Genomic DNA, 18,509 nt, shown 5'->3' on the forward strand with positions numbered 1-18,509 from the left:
GAACATCAGGACTTGATCGTACCCCTTTGACTCCTTTCAAGTCTCCTTTCAGCAGGCTGTCCAAAGGGAAGGAGATGATGTTGTTCATATTCTGAATCTAAGGAGGAAAAACAGAAAATATCGTCAACATCAGATCTGTGTGCTGTAAATATATGTTTCTCTTACTGGTTGATGTACAAAGCTGTTTCGGCCAACAGACAGGCACAATGTGGCTAGACAGGGAGTATAGGCAGAGCTACCAGACTAGAAGGGCTGGGAAGAGGAACACAGAGAGTGAGCCGCAAAGAGACGCCATGTAGCTAGCGGGAAGGTAGGATGACTGGGCATTCTCCAGTAAGCCAAGACCAGCCACTGATTAACAGAAATGGGCTAATAATTAGGAGAGAGCTAGCCAATAAGAAGCTGAACCATCGGTCAAACAGTTTATAATTAATATAAGCCTCTGTGTGTTTACTTGGGACTACATGGCTGCAGGAGCAGGTGGGACAGAAACTTCCATCTACAAATGTCCTCTCTAAGCCAAGAAAAGACAGATGACAAGGGTGCTGGGAAAGGACACTGGCCAGCCTGGCCAGCACAGTGTGGTGGCCTCATCCACTCACTCATTTTGTTTCAGAAGTGAAAGTGAGCACACAGCTAATGAAAGACCCAGGTCTGTATGCTTCTAACCTAGGAGCCTTTGTTAAACTGTGAAAAGTTACAATGAGTAAAACCTAAACCTATCTCAGTCAGTGAGAGACTCAATCACTCAAGAGCCTGGAACAAAAGGGCACAGCCTATTTCTTAAGGGCACTGCTATCAGCCCACTCAGGGCTATGTGGGACCCAGCCAGCATGCTCCCAACATGGGCATGAGAGGAAGGCAGATCGGCAGGTTTCTGTCAACTGAGAAAGGCGTGTGAGTCAATGCTGAAGGCGATGAGTATGTGGGGCTGGAGAGGTGGCTCGGCGGTTAAGAGCACTGACTGTTCTTCCACAGGTCCCGAGTTCAATTCCTGGCACCCATACGGCAGCTCACAACTGTATGTAACTCCAAGATCTGACATCCTCACAGAGACATGCACGCAGCAAAACACCAATGCACATAAAATAAAAATAAATTGATTAAAAAAATAAAGGTAACTGCAACTTCTCATGTTTTAAAAAAAAAAAAAGAAACAGTATGCAGGGGTTAAATGTTACAGAGGACTGTGTGTCAGTGAGAGTGTGTGAGAGAGGGGGCATGTGTGAGCGTGGTGCAGTTCTGAGCATCCAAGTGAGTGAGTGAGTGAGTGTGTGTGTGTGTGTGTGTGTGTGTGTGTGTGTGTGTGTGTGTGTGTCTGCTGCAGCTGGAAAGAGGAAAAAGCAGAAAGCTGAGAAAGGGAAGGGCAGGAGTCAAGGAGCCAGCCCCCCTTTCTCCCTGCAGCAAGAGCCCAGAAATGCTGTCTTGAGTTGTCACCATGCAACAAGTTTTAGGGAGTCAAAATTTCCTGACATACTTGGGGTTCTCCATGGGCAAGCAGGGCTGCTTCAAGGGTACCTCAAATGTAAGCTGAGTGTGAACAGTAAATCTCTAGCCTGGAAGCACAGAGGCAAGCCCTGAACCCCAAGATGCCTTCCCACATGGATATAAGCTTGAGAGGCCCTTGCTTCCTCCTGGGCTCAGCCTACCCCACCCCCACATCAGCAAACCTCTGCCACACTATGTCAGCAGGTCCTATGTCTGTGTCACAGGAATGGACAGGAAACAGGAGAAAGGATGGACGGTAGAACCTCAGCATTCACACTCAACCCTAGCAAAGGGAACTTACTTTTCAGTATAGCTACCTTGAATAGGAAGATAAAACATATGCACCATTTAAAAAAAGACAATCTGGAATATATCTGGGCTTGGCAGCGCATGCCTTTAATCCCAGTACTCAGGAGGCAGAGGCAGGTGGATCTCTGAAAGTTCCTAGGCATCCTGGACTACATAGTGAGACCCCCTATCCCCAACAAAAGACAATATGGAATGTGGGTTACTAGACAGTAATATCAGCATATAAAACTTTAGTTACTATTTGGGAGGAGGGGCATGTGGATGTCATGGCAAGTGTGTGAAGGTCAGAGGTAACTTATCGGAACCCATTCTCTCCTTTTAATGTAGGTTCCAGGGATTAATAAATTTGGGTTCTCAGGCTCAGCTGGCAGCAGACACTTTACCTGCTGAGTCATTTCCTAGGCCCTTAGCACATGAAATTTTCAGGTGAGTTTGGAACTTACTTGCACAATACTGCAAATGCATGCAACGATCCTGGCATAAAAACAAAAACAGCAACCACAAAAAAAAAAAAAAAAAAAAAAAAAAAAAAAAAAAAAAAAAAAACAAAACAAAAAAAAACCCAAAAAAAACAAAAAAAACCCCACACAGCCAAATGAGAGCTTCATTAATGACTGTCATTCCTAAAACGAATTTTTGAGTAACGTTGCTTTAGTATTAGGTGAGTCAGCATGTGTCATGGGCCTGGCATCAGCCCAAGGCACACTGAAATCTGCCGTGACCTGTGAGGATTAACTTTAACGGATCAACTTTTAAATATTGCAAAGCTCTGTTGAAATCGAGGCCTTTGGGTGACAGTAATGAAGTAGCCTTTGCCTGTGATTAAATCCTGGGAGCAATTGAACCTGGGTTTCCACTGTGGACAGACAGCAAGACCCTGCAGGGACACAGGGCTCTGCAGACGCTTACCCCTCCCTCCTGCAAGGCCAAGGATCAAGGCTGATCCCTTGGGGAGCTCTTGACTATATAATCCTCTGTGTTCCTGTTCCCTCCACTTCACCAGGGAGTGGTCTGCCATGTCCCTTGGCTCTGCACCACAAAGCCTCGCTAGGTCAAGCAATCTCGCCCTGCCAGGTACTCCACAACTACACCCATGTCCCAGCCACCCCAATGCCTTCTCCTTACAGAGCACTGATTGCATCTCTTGCTCCCTGCCACAGGCTTCTAGGCCCTGGCTGTGCCAAGCCCTCCTTCAGTCTTACCAGACTTACCTAGAACCATATTGCTAAGGGATACCAAACTGCTTATTTGTGCATGAGGTGACTGCTCTCAGCCCAGTGCCTGTCATCTGCAGCTTTCATCTCTCCATTCAGCCTCCTTAACTCTGCTTCCCCAATTCAGTACTTGTCCTCAATCTGTTCCCTGGTTGTAATGTCCTCTGTCCAGCGCTGTTTCCCTCCCAGCAGAACTCAAACTCTACTGTTCCCAGCAGAAATTGATCATTCCTTTCCTCTTCCCATCACTCCCTAGGCTTTCCCTGTTCTGAATTTCTTCTGGCACTTGCAGGCCCTACCTGCATCTGGTAGGTTCTAAAAACTAGCGCTACACGGCTCCCAGAATGGGGTGTGGCCCGAGAGTGGGACAATCAACAAACGTCCTCTAACCATCTGGACACTAGGATTCAGTTATACAGTGAATAATACCTGCATGTGGTGTGGCTCATGCCTGTGACCACAGCACTCTAGAGGCTGAGATAGCAGGATTCCAAGTTCAAATCCAGTCTGGACTGTTGTCTTAGTCAGAGTTACTGTCGCTATAGTGAAACACCATGACCAAAAGAAAGTTGGGGAGGAAAAGGTTTATTTGGCTAGTAGTTTATCACTGAAGGAAGTCAGGACAAGAACACAAGCAGGGCAGAAACCTGGAGGCAGGAGCTGATACAGAGACCATGGAGGGCGCTGCTTACTGGCTTGCTCCTCATGGCTTTCTTATAGAACCCAGAACCACCAGCCCAGAGGTGACACCACCTACAATGGGCTGGACCCTCCTCTATCAATCACTAATTCAGAAAATGCCCTAGAGGCTTGCCAATAGCCCCACCTTACTGAAGCATTGTCAATTAAGTCTCCCTCCTCTCCAAAGACTCTAGCCTGTGTCAAGTTGACAGAAAAGTAGCTAGCACAGCTATTAAGCAAGACCCTGCCTCACAATAACTGACAACAGCAAGAAAGGTATAACTGACTATATTATAGCAAATGTGTAAATCCACCAATCCATCCTTTTTCCCCCTTGAGCACACACTCTACCAATTTGGGTACATCCACCCCCTTGGATGCACAGGCTCCACCCCCTTGGGTACAGCCCCACCCCCTTGGGCACACAGACTCCACCCCTGAAAGACCTCCCCTCCCCCCTTATAGCTTTCATTAAAGACAACCTGCTTCTACATAGGCCTCTCTCCTCTCTTTTATTTTCACATCAACTCGATCAACCTCGATCAAACACAGGCAGCTGTTAAACACTCCACTGCCAAGTTTTACTGGGCAGGAATAAACACCTTGGCCCAGACACTGAGGCGAGGATTAACTCAACCTCAGGCAACCGCTGAGTCTCTGCTGTAAACTAGTATTGTAAGATGCCTTGGAAGCAGTGAGCACTCCTGAATACAATGACCGCTTAATCAAGGCTGTAACTACTGTTAGCTAACACACAAGCTTTTAAAATTACAGTCTTTCCTTCCTCCCCTCTTCCAGTCTTTCCTGAGTTCATTGGACAAGATGAACTCAGGAAATTGGAGGCAAAAGTCTATAATCTCCTAAGTACAAATGAAGGGCCTGGGCCAGCAAGACAGGGACACGCATCAAGTGGAGGTCTACACCATCCCTGAACACCAGAACTAGTAACTAGAAGGGTGTGGCACTGCACCCACCAACTCCACCTTTGCACCCTATTTTATTTTACTTTTGGGCCTTAAGATTCCTTGACTGTAGCTCTTCACACCTCGCCTTGGGCCCACAAAGCAGTGAATGTCTCACCTGCCCCATGCTCTAACCCAGAGAGCTACCTATCTCTCTGGGCCCAAGATCTAGGATGCATGTGCAAGGTAGCACTGATGGATGGCATGGCATACTAGCTTGCAGAATGGATGCCAACTGCCTGTGCCTCTCCACATTTACACAGCTGAGCCCCATGTCAGGAGTAAGTTCCTCCCATGGCCTGTGATTATAACACCCATGAAATTGTGTCAATGTCCAGCCACCTCCCAAAGTTGCTTATGTTCACTCCTGGTCTCTAGGCTATTCCTCACCTGCTCCTGTCACCAAGCAAAACCTCCCACCTTCCAGCACTTCTTACAGGTGGAATCTTTAGCATGCACCCTTCGTCGTCTGGCATCGTTTCCTTGGGATTCATTCATGCTGGTCTATCTACCCGTGGTCCCTTCCTCCTCAATGCTAGGGTCTCCTCCAGGGAGTGGACACAGCACGATTCATTCATCCTGCTGTTGATGGATTTTAGAGTTGCTTCCAGTTTAGGAGTAGCTATCAACAACACAAATGACGATGCTGTAATCATGTGTTGGGCAAGGACTCTTTCAAAGACAGTCAGGGTGTCCTTAGGAGATATTTGAGCAGAGCTTGAAGTACAGAGGACAGAGAACCATGAGAACCTGGTGGAAGAAGACTCTTGGCAGTGGGAATGGCTAACACAAAGGCCCTGGACATAGGTGTGCCTGCCAGGCTGAAAGGACAGTTCTCCGTGTTCCTTCTCAAAGTTGCTTGTCTGAACAAGGGACACCCAAGCAGAAGATATTTGGAGGATAAAATGGTGGAATATGCCACCAAATAGCATAGGGACATTTCATTCCATTTAACTGTCACAACCATCCTGAGAAATATGCTCTGCTCTCCTCACTGAAGAGATATGGAAACAGGATTAAGGCCTTTACCTTGTCCCCAAATCATACAAGCAGGAACAGGTAGAGCTGGGCCAAGAACTGTGAAGTCAGAGTCATGGTTCCACAATGAGAGCATTTCAGAGCATCCCAGGCCCTCCAGAGTAAGAGGGCTCTCATCTCGTGGAAGAGCCATCTCTACCACGCTTCCTTAAGACCCATCCCCTTGCATGCAAGGTATGGGTCACACATACACCAGGAATCTTCCTAAGCAAAACCATCTGGTTTTTGTGCTTGATGGGACACACTCCCTGGGCAATGGATGCTGGTGCCTTAGCCGATGTAACACATATGTGAGCTCACGTATGTGCACACGCGTGCGCGAGCACACAGACACACACACTCTACATGGGGGAGCCTAGGGGGCAGATGCAGTCTACCCTGTCTCACCAGCAGCAGAGCCACCTCTACAATTGATTTAATTACAAAAGAAAGAGGGAGCCCATGCTGATCTTTATCCTTAACACAAAGACCAAATGAAAGCCAGCTGCCAAAACACCATCAATTTTCACACCACAATAAGAGAGGGACAGCTTTCAAGGCTGCTAGGACTCCAGGAACGCTAGTCGCCTGCAAAGCACACAGTAGGTGCTCATAAAAGATAGATGACGTGGGACTCACTGGCCCATACAGCACCAGCTTGTGTACAGCAAGTGCCCAGCCCTAGGTCCCGTCTCAGCTCTCCTCTGTGCCTGGGCAGCCTAGGAAGCCTGCTCCCCACCTCCCCCAGCATTCAGGAGGCAAAGGCAGGTAAAGTGGAATAACCTTCCACCAGGCAGATCACATACTAAAGCTACTCGCTGCTGCTCATTCACACAGAGCCTCTCTCACAGCTATGGTATCTTCTAATTCCAGGCAGCTACAAAGAGCAATGATGACAAAGGAAAGACATGCTTGGTGGTACCCCTGGTTCCTCTTTTGTTATGAGAGGGTGGAAATTCCTCAGCTCTGGGTCCTGTGGCTCTCACACTAACTCCGTCCTCAGGCCCCGCCTCCCTGGCTCCTATTCTGATGGACTCTGGTCTTCCCTTAAGCAGGTTCAGCGACTGTGAAGTCCTCCTCTACTTTCCATTCCCAGAGATGAGGACATTTATCTGCAGCTGACCTTGCAGAAATCAGTTCCAGGTTGAAGCTTGTCATTAAAATCTCTCCACAGAAGTGGTCCTCGGGAAATCTCTCCAGGATTCTCACGCTCATCTGAGAAGGAGGACAAAGTCTAAGAAACCACACGGCCTTTGTGACCTGTTTGATGTTGCAACATTAGAGTTCTGAAGCTGTCTGTTTTCTCTCTTTTTTCTGCCCTGATGGTTCAGGCTTTTTAAGGGTGAGAGTCTCACCTTGTTAGGAGGAAAAACTCATTTCATACTAAGTTGGCTTTCCCTGGAGCTGTCTGTCCCAACTGCTTAGGAAGCATCCTTCCAGACCTCCAAACAGGCAGGTGGTAATTGTTACTTTTTTTTTGGAAAGAGGTAGAGTTGAGATTTTCAACTATACTAAATGCTTTTTAAATGTTGGTGGGAAACCAAAGGACCCCCCCCCAAAATGCGGGATGGGACAGGTGACCCAAAACAAGACTTTGAAAGTACACCCCCTCCCCCGAAAAGTTGAGTTCCCCCAAGCGCTAAGTTAGGCTCATGGAAGATTTTTGTCTGTCTTCATCTTTGCTGGAAAACAAGACCAACACTCCACAAAGTGAAAGGTCTGAAATTTAAAGCGAGGCACAAGTCCTCAAAGTTTCCAGGGCCAAGTTTCATAAACTCCCAGGTCAGAACAACCCCCAAAGACCACCTAGGCCTTCAGCAGCGCTTTGCAAGCCTTTCCTTTCCTGCTTGTTCAGTTTGCTTCCACACTGGCGTATGAGGCAAGCCATCTATCTCCCTGTTCTTTCAGCAGGGAACCCAGCCCTCAGGCTGTCTGCATGTCTCTCTACTGCACCTAACCCTACATTGCTCTCTCTCACTTTCCATCCTTCCATCCCTCCAAATCCCAATAAGCAGCCTCCTTGGGTGTCAACAGTGGAAAGGCCCACCAGTCTGGGTTATACATGAACACCTAGCTCAGTCTCTCAACAGTTAAGGTCCTATAAATCACTTAGCCTATGCACCCCATGTTCACAAGGTAGTAGGACAAACTCTTGTGCATGGCATTCACCAGAAGCAAAGGAAACAGAGAATCTCTAATGCCCATATTTGCCTCACCACGAATGCTTACCACCACATGGTGCCCTGAGACTTCCACTCTGCGGTCTGACAGCAAGTGCACTCGGTGACAGTTTTCAAGTGCTAAAAGTGGCAAAGCCACAGTATGGTGAGCAATGAACCAGGCACAGTATCGAGGCCCTGATCTGCTCTGCTCTGTGCTTGTAGAGAAAATAAGAGATGGCGAGAACTACTTTAGGTTAGCTGTACAACTGCCCACACAAGAGTAACTCCAGACCCCAAGGTGTGGGATGTTGGGGTGGCCTTTCTTTATTAGCAGTACTCTCTCAAAGTGACCAAGCGTTCCTGTCCTCTGTAGAGATATTTCAGTTCTGTACACCATCGGGGCCCTCCATCATCCACTCTATAAAGCAGGCGTAAAACTGACTCAATTTATGGAATTGGAAGAAAGATTAAACGAGCTAAAAAAGTGGGAAAGCACCTGGCTGGTTTTAGTCTGTATCTAAAATAAGCTGAGAAAGTCCAGAGAGATGAGTGAGCAGACATTTTAAGAGCTAGTTGCCTGGGGATTTGGGGAGAGAGCACAAGTGTCTCCCCACCCGCCTCCAATACCCCCAGCTGGGGGGGGGGCTGCTCTCTGCATCTCCTCAATTGCCTTTCACTGTCGACCTTCCCATCGGAACCACACTTCCTCCTGTTTTCCTCTTCCTTTGCTAAAGCACATCCTGTAGGGATTTCAGAGAAGCAATGCATGCTATCCTAATCCATGCTAACCTAACCATCTGGAGCCCTGTGTGTGTGCTAACATCTTTAATATTATGCTCAAGATCAGTGGCTTTGGCCTGAGGCCAGGCAGAGCTATTCTTTCCTGAGGATTTCAGGGCATCGCCACATCTTATGAATTTCCAGTTCTGCTGCTGTGTCCAAGGCTAGCTGGGGGTTTATCCTTACTGTTTCCTAATTGATGTTTTCCCTTTAGTTCTTGATCTGTTTTAGAGAGAGAGGGAGAGAGAAAGGGAGAGAGGGAGAGAGAAAGGGAGAGAGAGAGAGAGAGAGAGAGAGAGAGAGAGAGAGAGAGAGAGAGAGAGAGAGAGAGAAACATGCAAAATGCTTAAACACAGACGCCAAGTACAGAGGTCAGAGGACCAACTTGGGTGTTTGTCCTCAGATTGCGTTCTATACAAGCCAGGCTTCTTATTGGTCTGGAACTTCGCCGTGTAGGCCCAGACTAGCTAGCTTGCCAACTTCCAGGGGTCCACGTGGCTTTGTCTCCCATTTAGCCTTCAATGGAATTACAAGTGTGCTTTATACATGGAACCTGGGAATCTGAATTCACACCCTCATGCACACGAAGCAAGCATTCTACAATGCCAACTAACCCATCTCCTTAGCCCTAAGATTTTTGTTTTGTTTTGTTTGTTTTTGGAGACAGGGTTTCTCTGTAGTTTTGGAGGCTGGACTGCAACTCACTCAGTAGTCCAGGCTGTCCCCAGAGTCTAATTTTATACTTTCAAACACTAATGGTCTCACACACCTCCAACCCTTCCAATAACCAGAAACATCCCATCTCCCCCTATATATGCAGTGTTTCTTCAGGTCTCTCTCAGATTGTCCTGCGTATACGCCTGCTTTAATGTCTTCTGCCCTCTGCATCACTCTCTTTCCCCCACGTCCTTTTTCCTGCTTACTCAGGCTGACTCAGAATTTGGGAAACACAGTGACTTGTCCCTAGGGAACTTGCCATGTCAACCCTGGGTTGTGCAAAGGTGGCCCATTCTCCCTTCTGAACCACATCTGCCACAATCCTAGGGGAAGCAGGCTCCAAGAGGCAGTATGTAGCCTGTCAATGTTTGGGGCAGTGACAAAGGGTGACAAATTTTTATAATGCCAAGAGGTTTCAAATTCAGTCAAGTTAAAGCAAACTGGCAAACAAAACAACCTAAGCATTGTGACAGCTGTTTGCTTGAAAGAAAGTATTTTCAAGTGAAGATGAGTAGAGAGACAGCCCTAAAGCCTGTTCTCTGCCCTTCCTGTAATAAACTCATATACCACCCTCCCTGCTTCCCACCCACAGACACAGCCCCATAGACCACCACCACCACCACCACCACCACCACCACCACCACCACCACCACAGCCGCTGTCTCTGGGATGAGTCCACTAGAGAAATGAAAACATTTGCTGGCCTGTGACCTCCTCAGAGAACATGGCTGAGGCCTGACCTGGCCTTCTGGAGCCTTTAGGAGAGGCTGGGGGAGAAAAACAGGAAGGAAATGCTGGAGAGCTCTCAAGGGCCCACCCCACTTGGGGAATCAACCACCCACCAGGGCAGGATCACAAACTCTTGCCTACTTCTTGGCTTCTTCAGAATCCCATTCCCACAGCAGGAACAACACTGAGCATCGAGCACAAGACATGGCTGGTCCACCCCCATGCTGCCAAATAACGGCCACAGATGCCACCCTGTGTTTCTCTGCTCATGGAGCCAGGCCCTTTCTCTCAGTCCTGAAGTCCTTTAAATATCCATGGTGAGTCTTTGCTTCCTAAGAGTCTATTTGTTAGATATGATCAACCTGGATCCATGCTGTCACGTGGTGTTTGAGTGAGGATGGCCCCCACAGGCTCATCTACTGAATGCTTGGTCCCCAGTTGGTGGAACTATTTGGGAAGGGTTGGGGGTGTGGCTTCGCAGGAGGAGGTGTGTCAATGGAGCGTGGGCTTTGAGGTTTCAAAAGTCTGTCTCTCTCTGCCTTGTGTGGCATGTGGGTCTCTCACCTATTGCCCCAGCACCCTGTCTGCCTGCTGCTGCCATGTCCTGCCCCGCCCGCCCGCCTGCCTGCCATGCTCCCCACCATGCTGGGCATGAACGCTAACCTGGGACTGTTAGCCAGCCAGCCCACAGTGAACTTTCTTCTATAAGTTGCCTTGATCACGGAGTCTCTTCACAGCCACTGAAAGAATACTAGACACCACCCAGAACACACCAGTCTTCACTTTTAAAACTACTAGAAACTAAAGTCAGGGGTCCTGAAGAAGATGAGAGCATTTACCCAATCCATCCTGCACCCAAGCATTAAAAGTGCCAGGTTGGATTTAAGTCATACTAAAGAAAAGAAAAATTAAAACTGTAAACTTGGTTCCAAATTTACCAAGTTTGGTTATTTCAGGCTCTGCAGAGAATATCTCCCTGGATTATCAGAACTGAGCTGTCCTGGCCAGCTGCTGGGCCACCTTCTCAGGGTAGCAAGAGGGGCATTTCATGTCACTCCACACACTGGAGCTGCACACACAGTGGACACTGACCAGGTTTTTGAAGAGTGCTGTCAGCTCCTTGGTGAACACGGAGAACTTCAGAAACGCACTTCCTAGGTCCGGGTCATCTCTGCAGACGCAGTTGCCGCCGAACTTCTCCAGGGCCTGGGTGTACTGCTCCTCATTTTCAACGTGTGCTGCAAGAGCAAGCAGGGGCTGTTAAGGTACCTATGCTGCAGTCGCGTCCTGCACCGCCAGGCCCTTCTGGGTCACACACAAGACCAAACAGGTTCCGGGACTTAAACATGGAAAACACACCCTCAGAGTACACACTGAGCACAAGTCAGGTTGCAGGAGCAGAAACAATGTCACTAGTCCAAAATTCAAACCACTGTGCCCAAAGAAGCAGCCAGGGACATGAGAGAAAGCGTCCCATCAGGTCCCCTGGTCTGCAGCACACCCGAAGAATCTCAGATACCCCCATCTATTCCCAGAATCGTCCTCGGCCCATCACTGCACTGGCCACTCGTCTAAGAGGGAGTCCTGGCGCCTCTTAGAAATGTAGATGGTGCCAATCAACTCATCCCCCACTAAATCTCAGGACATCCTGTCACAGCCTTACAGAGGGACTACGTGCTCTCTGAAGCCTAGGCTGGTCAACGAGAGCCAGCTTCTTCCTCGGTGTCTCTGTTGTGTATCTCCTCTGCCCAAGACCCTCCCATCCCAGCCCCCACTCACTCAATCCACTTATTCTTTCTCTTGTCACTCTAAGGACTACCTCATGCCCTGGGTGTCTGAGTTTGTACATCCCCTCTCCATCCACTCACATGTCACACCGAAACTGTCAAGTAAGTCTGTTCTCACCCATTGGAAGTACTTAGGAGGAACCATGCCCTTGGCCTCCAATGGCACCTGGGTATTTTGGGGGAGGCTAATGTGGACTAGCAAACACTGGAGAAAATTAAATTCCGATGCCTTATCTTTTTATTTTGAAAAGCATTCCAGGGCTAGGGATGTTGCCCAGTGGCAGAATGCTTATTTAGCACATACAAAGAGGTTCAATTCTTAGCACCGGGGTGGAAGTTCCAGAACGAGGCCCGAGAATTCTAGATAATTAAATTTTAGACTATATTGAGAAAGCAAATTAAGACACACTCTTGAATACCCCCCACCCACATGCACACACACACCTACATAAGCACACACTCTCCTGAAGTGTGTTGGTATCAAGCAAATTAACACACACACACACACACACACACACACACACACACACACACCTGAAGTGTGTTGGTATCACAAGGGATCCTAAGAAGATCTGGACCTGGTTCCGTGGCTGCCAGTGTGCATCTGTGTGACGAGTAGGTATGAGTAGCCCCAACTAAACTGACCCTATCAGTTTCACAAACAACAGAGGCCTGCTGGCCTTTGGTATTAGAATATAATAATTCAATGTAGGATAAAGGCAACCACCACATATAGCATTAACAGTGGCAAAAGACATCTATATGGAGCATACACTGCTATGTTTTCCACACTTCAAACTTTCCTATCCATCATTAAGAAACTGGCACTCAAAGAGATCAAATAACCAATCCCAGGAAACAAAGCTTCAAAATAACACTGCTCCAACCCTAAATGTGTTCCTCCCTTCTCTGCCACACGGATTTTTCATATCTAAAAATAGCTCACCTTGGGCCATCAAGATAGCTCAGCAGGTAAAGGTGCTTTCCATGCAAGCCTGACAGCAAGGGTTCAAATCCCAGATCCTATGCAAAGGCAGGAGGAGAGAACGGATTCTACAAAGTTGTCCTCTGACCTCTATATGTGTGCTGCAGCATGCATGTGCTCATACACAATAACAAATAACATTTTAAAAGTCAAAAATACTACAAGGATACAAGTTTTAGATTTTTAAAATCCCTTCTCATAGGTATCAATAATCCCTTTGCATGTATGTATATATGCATGTATATATGTATGCATGACTTTAACACATGGCAAGAGCAGAACTTCCCAAACCACATACTATTAAAAAAACAAAACAACAACAAAAAACCCTCTCAGAGTTGTCAGGCACAATATGGTTTCAGGCACAGCTGATGGCCATTGAAGATATCCAGTACTAGTCATGCCCACTGGGTATGAAAGACAGTAAGCAACTTCGGTTGCTTCCCTGGTCTGGGATCTGCCTGGAAACCCAGCCCAGTGATGCTCAAGGTGTGTGTGTGTGTGTGTGTGTGTGTGTGTGTGTGTGTGTGTGTCTGTCTGTCTGTGTGTCTGTGTGTCTGTGTGTGTCTGTGGTGTGTGGTTTGTGTGTTTGCTGTGAGTGAGTGAGTGAGTGAGTGAGTGAGTGAGTGAGTGAGTGAGTGAGCATGTGTTTGTGTGTGTGGTGCATGCACTCAATAGGCATTTCCTCTTGTGGTTTAAATGGGTTGAAGTATCTCACTCCAGACTGTATGCCCTGCATTTCTGTGTTTTCCTGGGCTGCCTGAGGCAGTGCCCACTGTGAGAACAGCCAGCTCGCCTGTGAGCATGGTAACTGATTGCTCCAGATCACCCCCAAGTTGGAAGTTTCCCTATTAAGAATTGAGAACACTCCAATCCTTTATCATTCTTTTGCCAAAAAAACAAACCTTAAAATAGGAACCTAAAATAAATAGCCTGGGAATACAGTTTCTGGAAAGATCCCAAAATGAATCTATCAGCTTTTATTTACAGATCTGAGAGCTGTTCTGCGGGACATTCACTCTCTCACCTCCCTCTGCTTCAAATACATCTTCTGCTCCAGTTCTTGGGAGCCTGAGCCAAGAATTTCCCCTCTGGGAGACCCCGGGAGATGGGAATCTGAATTGCACAAGCCACCTCAGGATGAGGTTGTGTCGCTCCCCAGTCTTCTCTGAATACATTCCTGTCCCCCACACCTCAGCACAGAACCCAATCAATTCAGGAGATGACTGAACTAGGGTATACTCACACAAAAATCTGTCACGGAGCCTAAACCCACATGGAATTGAGAGGCAAGGGTTAGGTTTTGTCTTGTGTCTGTAGGCTTACCTGATTGTTATTTTAAATAAGTATATCAGGCAGAAGGCCTGAAGAATATGATTTAAGAAAAAGCTACTAGATCTAAAAAGGCAAGGGCAGCTCCTCACTCCTCCTTAATGGGACACATACACAAACACTGAGGGTGTAAGTCACCAGCACAGAGTAACAAAAGATGGCAGGGTGGCTCTCCACAGCCAATTAACCTCCAACTGCTGACACGGTTCTAACTAGCTACATCTTCAATTTAGATGTTTCATTTATTACTTTCAGCACAGCGGCAGGAGACCGACGGTGCACTAGAGTGGGACCAAGGACAAGTATGCTCACGGCAACAGGTATAAATGCCTAGGGAAAGAGACATCACTGTACACACTGAGCACTGCTAATGCCAGCCACCAAGAAGGGGACATTGGGACAAAGGTTCCAAGGACAGGTATGAATCACCAGGGGGAAACAGCGAGTTTCATGTGTTCCATGGTTGTTAACATGTCTCTCAGAGTTAACATGCTCACATCCAGCTTTCAACTCTGAGGCCCAAACCTACAGCAAGTTCCCTGTCCATCCATATCCACTACCCTGTCCTATTCTAAGGATGCTGAGAAAGGACCTGCCCTAGCCATCCCTTTCCAGAGAACAAGCCAAGGCACTGGGAAGACACAGAGATTGACTGAGCCTGAGCGGACCTCTGGCTTCCTGACTCTACACCCAATGCTCTCCTTCCACACCAGGAACTACTGGCACATCTGTCCCTGCCTTCTGCTTCAGGCTAAAACAAAGGTCACACCCTTCCAGTCAAGCCAACAGCTCAAAATGCCATCATCGATGAGGAAGAAAACGAGGCAGGGAGTTCATGCACCAGCCTGGCCCCAACCTCTGTGTCACCCCCAGGGTGGCTACAAGGCCAGGCTCCACACAAGACCATGGAAGGCCACCTGGAGTCTGGCTGAGAAGCATCTGCTGAGTCGGCACATTTGAACCACCAGACAGCTGGTGAGGGGAACATTCAGGGAGACACTCTTCCCTGTGCTAGCAGTGCTGTGAGACACTCCCCAGATGACATGATTAATGTTATGTGTACCGCATGCTCAGACATAGATAAGACAAAGTAAGATCACAGCCTTGGCCCGAAAGCTGCCTGGTTTCAGATCTAACCTGAAGCACAGTTTCTACGGGAGTAAGTAAGGTAAACTCTATCAGATGACCTCACTTCCTCACAGGCCATGTCCTGGCCCAAGGGAGGGATGGCTTTAGAATTCATTTTTGGAGTCAGGCCCAGATGAAGGACTGAAAACAACCTATCAGCTGAGCCTGGTGGTCTGTACTGTAATAAAGTTGAGAAAATGCTTGTGCCAATCGAGAACCCCACTTTCAGGAACCTATCTAAGGGGGAAGCCAAGGTTAACAGAGCACCATATGCAGCTGCATACAAGGCAATTTACAAACTGGAGATAGAAAGTGTACAGTGCCAACAAGGCTGAGCTGGCTAAGGGACAGCACTCCTACAAAACAGGACATGAGGTTGGCATTTAAAGGGTTATTTTATATCTTTAATGTGTGTGTGATGTGTTAGCATGTGTGATGTGTAATATGTATGTGGTGTGTGTGTGTGTGTGGCATATTGTGAAGTATGCGTTGTGTGAATGTGTATGATGTGTGATGTATGTGTGGTATATGATGTGTGTGTGGGGTGTGTATTATGTGTATGATGTGTGTGTACAGTGTGTGTGTATATTATGTGAGTCTGTGACGTATGTGTGATGTGTGTGTATTATATGTGATGTGTGGGTACATTATGTAAGTGTGTGATGTATGTGATATGTGTATGGGGGTGATGTATATGTATTATGTATGATACGTATAATGTGTGTATATTATGTGAGTGTTATGTATGTGTGATCTGTGTATGTGTGTTACCTCTTCCATACTCCTACTGCCCACAGCTCACTGCAAGTCGAGTGAAGGTGCCTACTGAAAGTTCCTGCACCCCGATAAGCCTGTCTGCCGACACAACAATCCAAATCAGACCAAATCAAACCAAATTTTAAAAAGTCTGTTTAATGGCTACAACGTTCCCAGATAGCTTTCTAGCTCCCCAGAGAAGACAGAGAAAAAGAGAAACCAGAAAACCACCCCTCTGTTAAAATACCCTGTGGGAGTGGTCTTGGGCATCTCTAGGGGAGGGGTCATCATTTGGCAGGCTTTCTGAAATGCAGCAGAGTTTGGAGAGAGATGGGGGCTTGGGGTGACGTTTCCACCAGAACATTCCAGACTCTTCAGGTAATATATGCCAGGGGCTGGGGTGAAGCTTCCACCAGAACACTGATGGATCTGTACGATCCGTGACCCGATTGTCATGTGACTGGTTTCTGTCCCTTCAGAATTCAGGCTCTGGGTATGAAAAGCATCGACATCCACGGATGTTTTCATTCTATATGCCCTGAGCATCCATCATCGAAGAGAATAACGCCCAGTCATGTGCAAAGCCTATGATGCTAACGAATAAAGATTCCTGTAACAGGCCTCACCCTCAAGCAGTAACTCTCTGCCACAGAAAAAGGCTCAACTAAGTCTATTACACGCAAACACAAAGGCTGGAAGCTCAAAAAGTCATAGGCTTGTTATATACAAGGCAACTACCAATGGAGGCCCCCCTGGGACCAGATAATTAAGTGTTCCCCTCCCCCAGGTAATAGAAAGAATTCAAGGTAATTTAAAGGGTCATAAAACCTGTGTTAAGAAGATGGATGAAGGGTGTTGAGGGGGGTATGGTCTCAGTGGGTAAGAGGAATTACAGTACAGGCACAAGGACCTAAGTTCAAATCCTCAGCATCCATTTAAAAAGCCAGGTATGTCCATGCATGCACAAAGCAGAGATGAGTGGATCCCACACCCCAAGAACCCCCTGGCTGGCCAGCCTAGCCCAAAAAGGCAAGCTTCAGGTTTAGTGAAGACAACTGATGTCCTGCTGGGTACATAGTAAATAGCAGGCAAACCTGGGCTATACAATGATATCCAAATCTCAATTAAAAAAAAATCAAAACAAAATCGGGAGGAAGAAAAGGCTGGGGAGAGGTGAGGAAAAACATGGAAATGGCAAAAGCCTTAATCTGACAGGACAAACATGTTAAAACAGCTCAAGGTGACCAAGAAAGGTGAGCGTTCAAGGAGGAGCTGCTAGGAAAGAGGAAATCCTCCAGCACTGGCGGCCACAAAGGCTTCGGGCAGTTTCCTCCTGAGAACTCAGGACAGGATGACTGAAAATGAGCTCGGAGCTGCCTGACTCATCCTGTGTCTCTCTCTGGCTAAAGCTACCTGGTCCCAAATCTGCTCTGAGCCCAGGTAAAGGTGCAGCAGCCGGTTCCCCTCAGGCCTGTAACTCCCAGGTGTCCTGGGGCCCAAGTCGGGAAGGGACTTTAGCTGCACTTGACTTTGGGCAATTAGTAACTCGATAAATTTTACATCCAATTGCATCCTTTACCAGAGGAAGCCCTTATGTTGGCCAAGGGATATGATGAGCCAAGGGGCAGCATGTGCTCTCTACTCAAGTTGCTTTTGATTTTATTTCCTTCACCGGGGGATACAGTTCAGGTTACAATAATGACTTGGTGAGACATTCTACCATGCAATCCCCAGGCCCCAAGCCAAGGAGCCAGGTCAACTCCTGCAGTCTGGTGAGGGACAGTCATAGCACCTCCAAAAGCAGAGTGCAAAGCCTCACTCAAGGCTGCTACGGAGTCAACCACACAGGTGTTTCCATCTTGTGGCAGTTCTGCGGGACCTACCAGCTAAGGGGACAGGTTCAGACTCTGCAGGTGACCTGGTCTGTGCCTCATTAAAGACAAGCAGTGCTGATGACAGTGTCCGCCTGGGAAGTGACAGTTTGCACCCCCAAGGGCGCTTCACCTTCTGGCTCTCAGAGGCACCGATCAAATTCACAAGAATGTTCTAGATTGTCTGTCCAGGCACCTTTGATGTAGAAAATTTGGGAGGTATATATACCCCATTAAGACTGAAATGAAGAAAGCCAGAGCCCAGATAAGCCTCGGTTTCCAAACAATCAGAGCTACACCCACAAGTGTGACTCAGGCCAATGTTCACTGGCTAAACCACAGGCTTGGTGTTCCTGTGATTAACAGGGCAATCGCTGCCGACAGGATTCCCTCTGCTAGTCTCCAGTGTGCATTCCAGTCACCACACTGAATCACCAGAGACAGTGGACTAGCAACCAGAACCTGGAACTGGGAACTCAGCCAGACTTCAATCCCCATCATCACCTCTTTGCCAACCTGCTGCTAGAACCTTCCAGGGAGCAGCTAGCTCACCTTTGCAGTTAGCTTTGCCATCATACTTATGTCAAATCC

General features: G+C 47.6%; 1 protein-coding gene across 1 annotated transcript in view; it reads right to left on the reverse strand.

Moving 5' to 3' along the window:
* The window catches only part of Asap2 (ArfGAP with SH3 domain, ankyrin repeat and PH domain 2), a 149,063-nt gene that overhangs the window by 64,209 nt on the left and 66,345 nt on the right, over positions 1–18,509 (reverse strand). Inside the window, 2 exon segments of the mRNA XM_051205959.1 lie at positions 23–97; positions 11,152–11,297. Coding sequence (XP_051061916.1) covers positions 23–97; positions 11,152–11,297 — 221 coding nt within the window.

Source organism: Phodopus roborovskii, unplaced genomic scaffold, assembly GCF_943737965.1.
Source record: "Phodopus roborovskii unplaced genomic scaffold, PHOROB, whole genome shotgun sequence".
Classification (NCBI taxonomy): domain Eukaryota; kingdom Metazoa; phylum Chordata; class Mammalia; order Rodentia; family Cricetidae; genus Phodopus; species Phodopus roborovskii.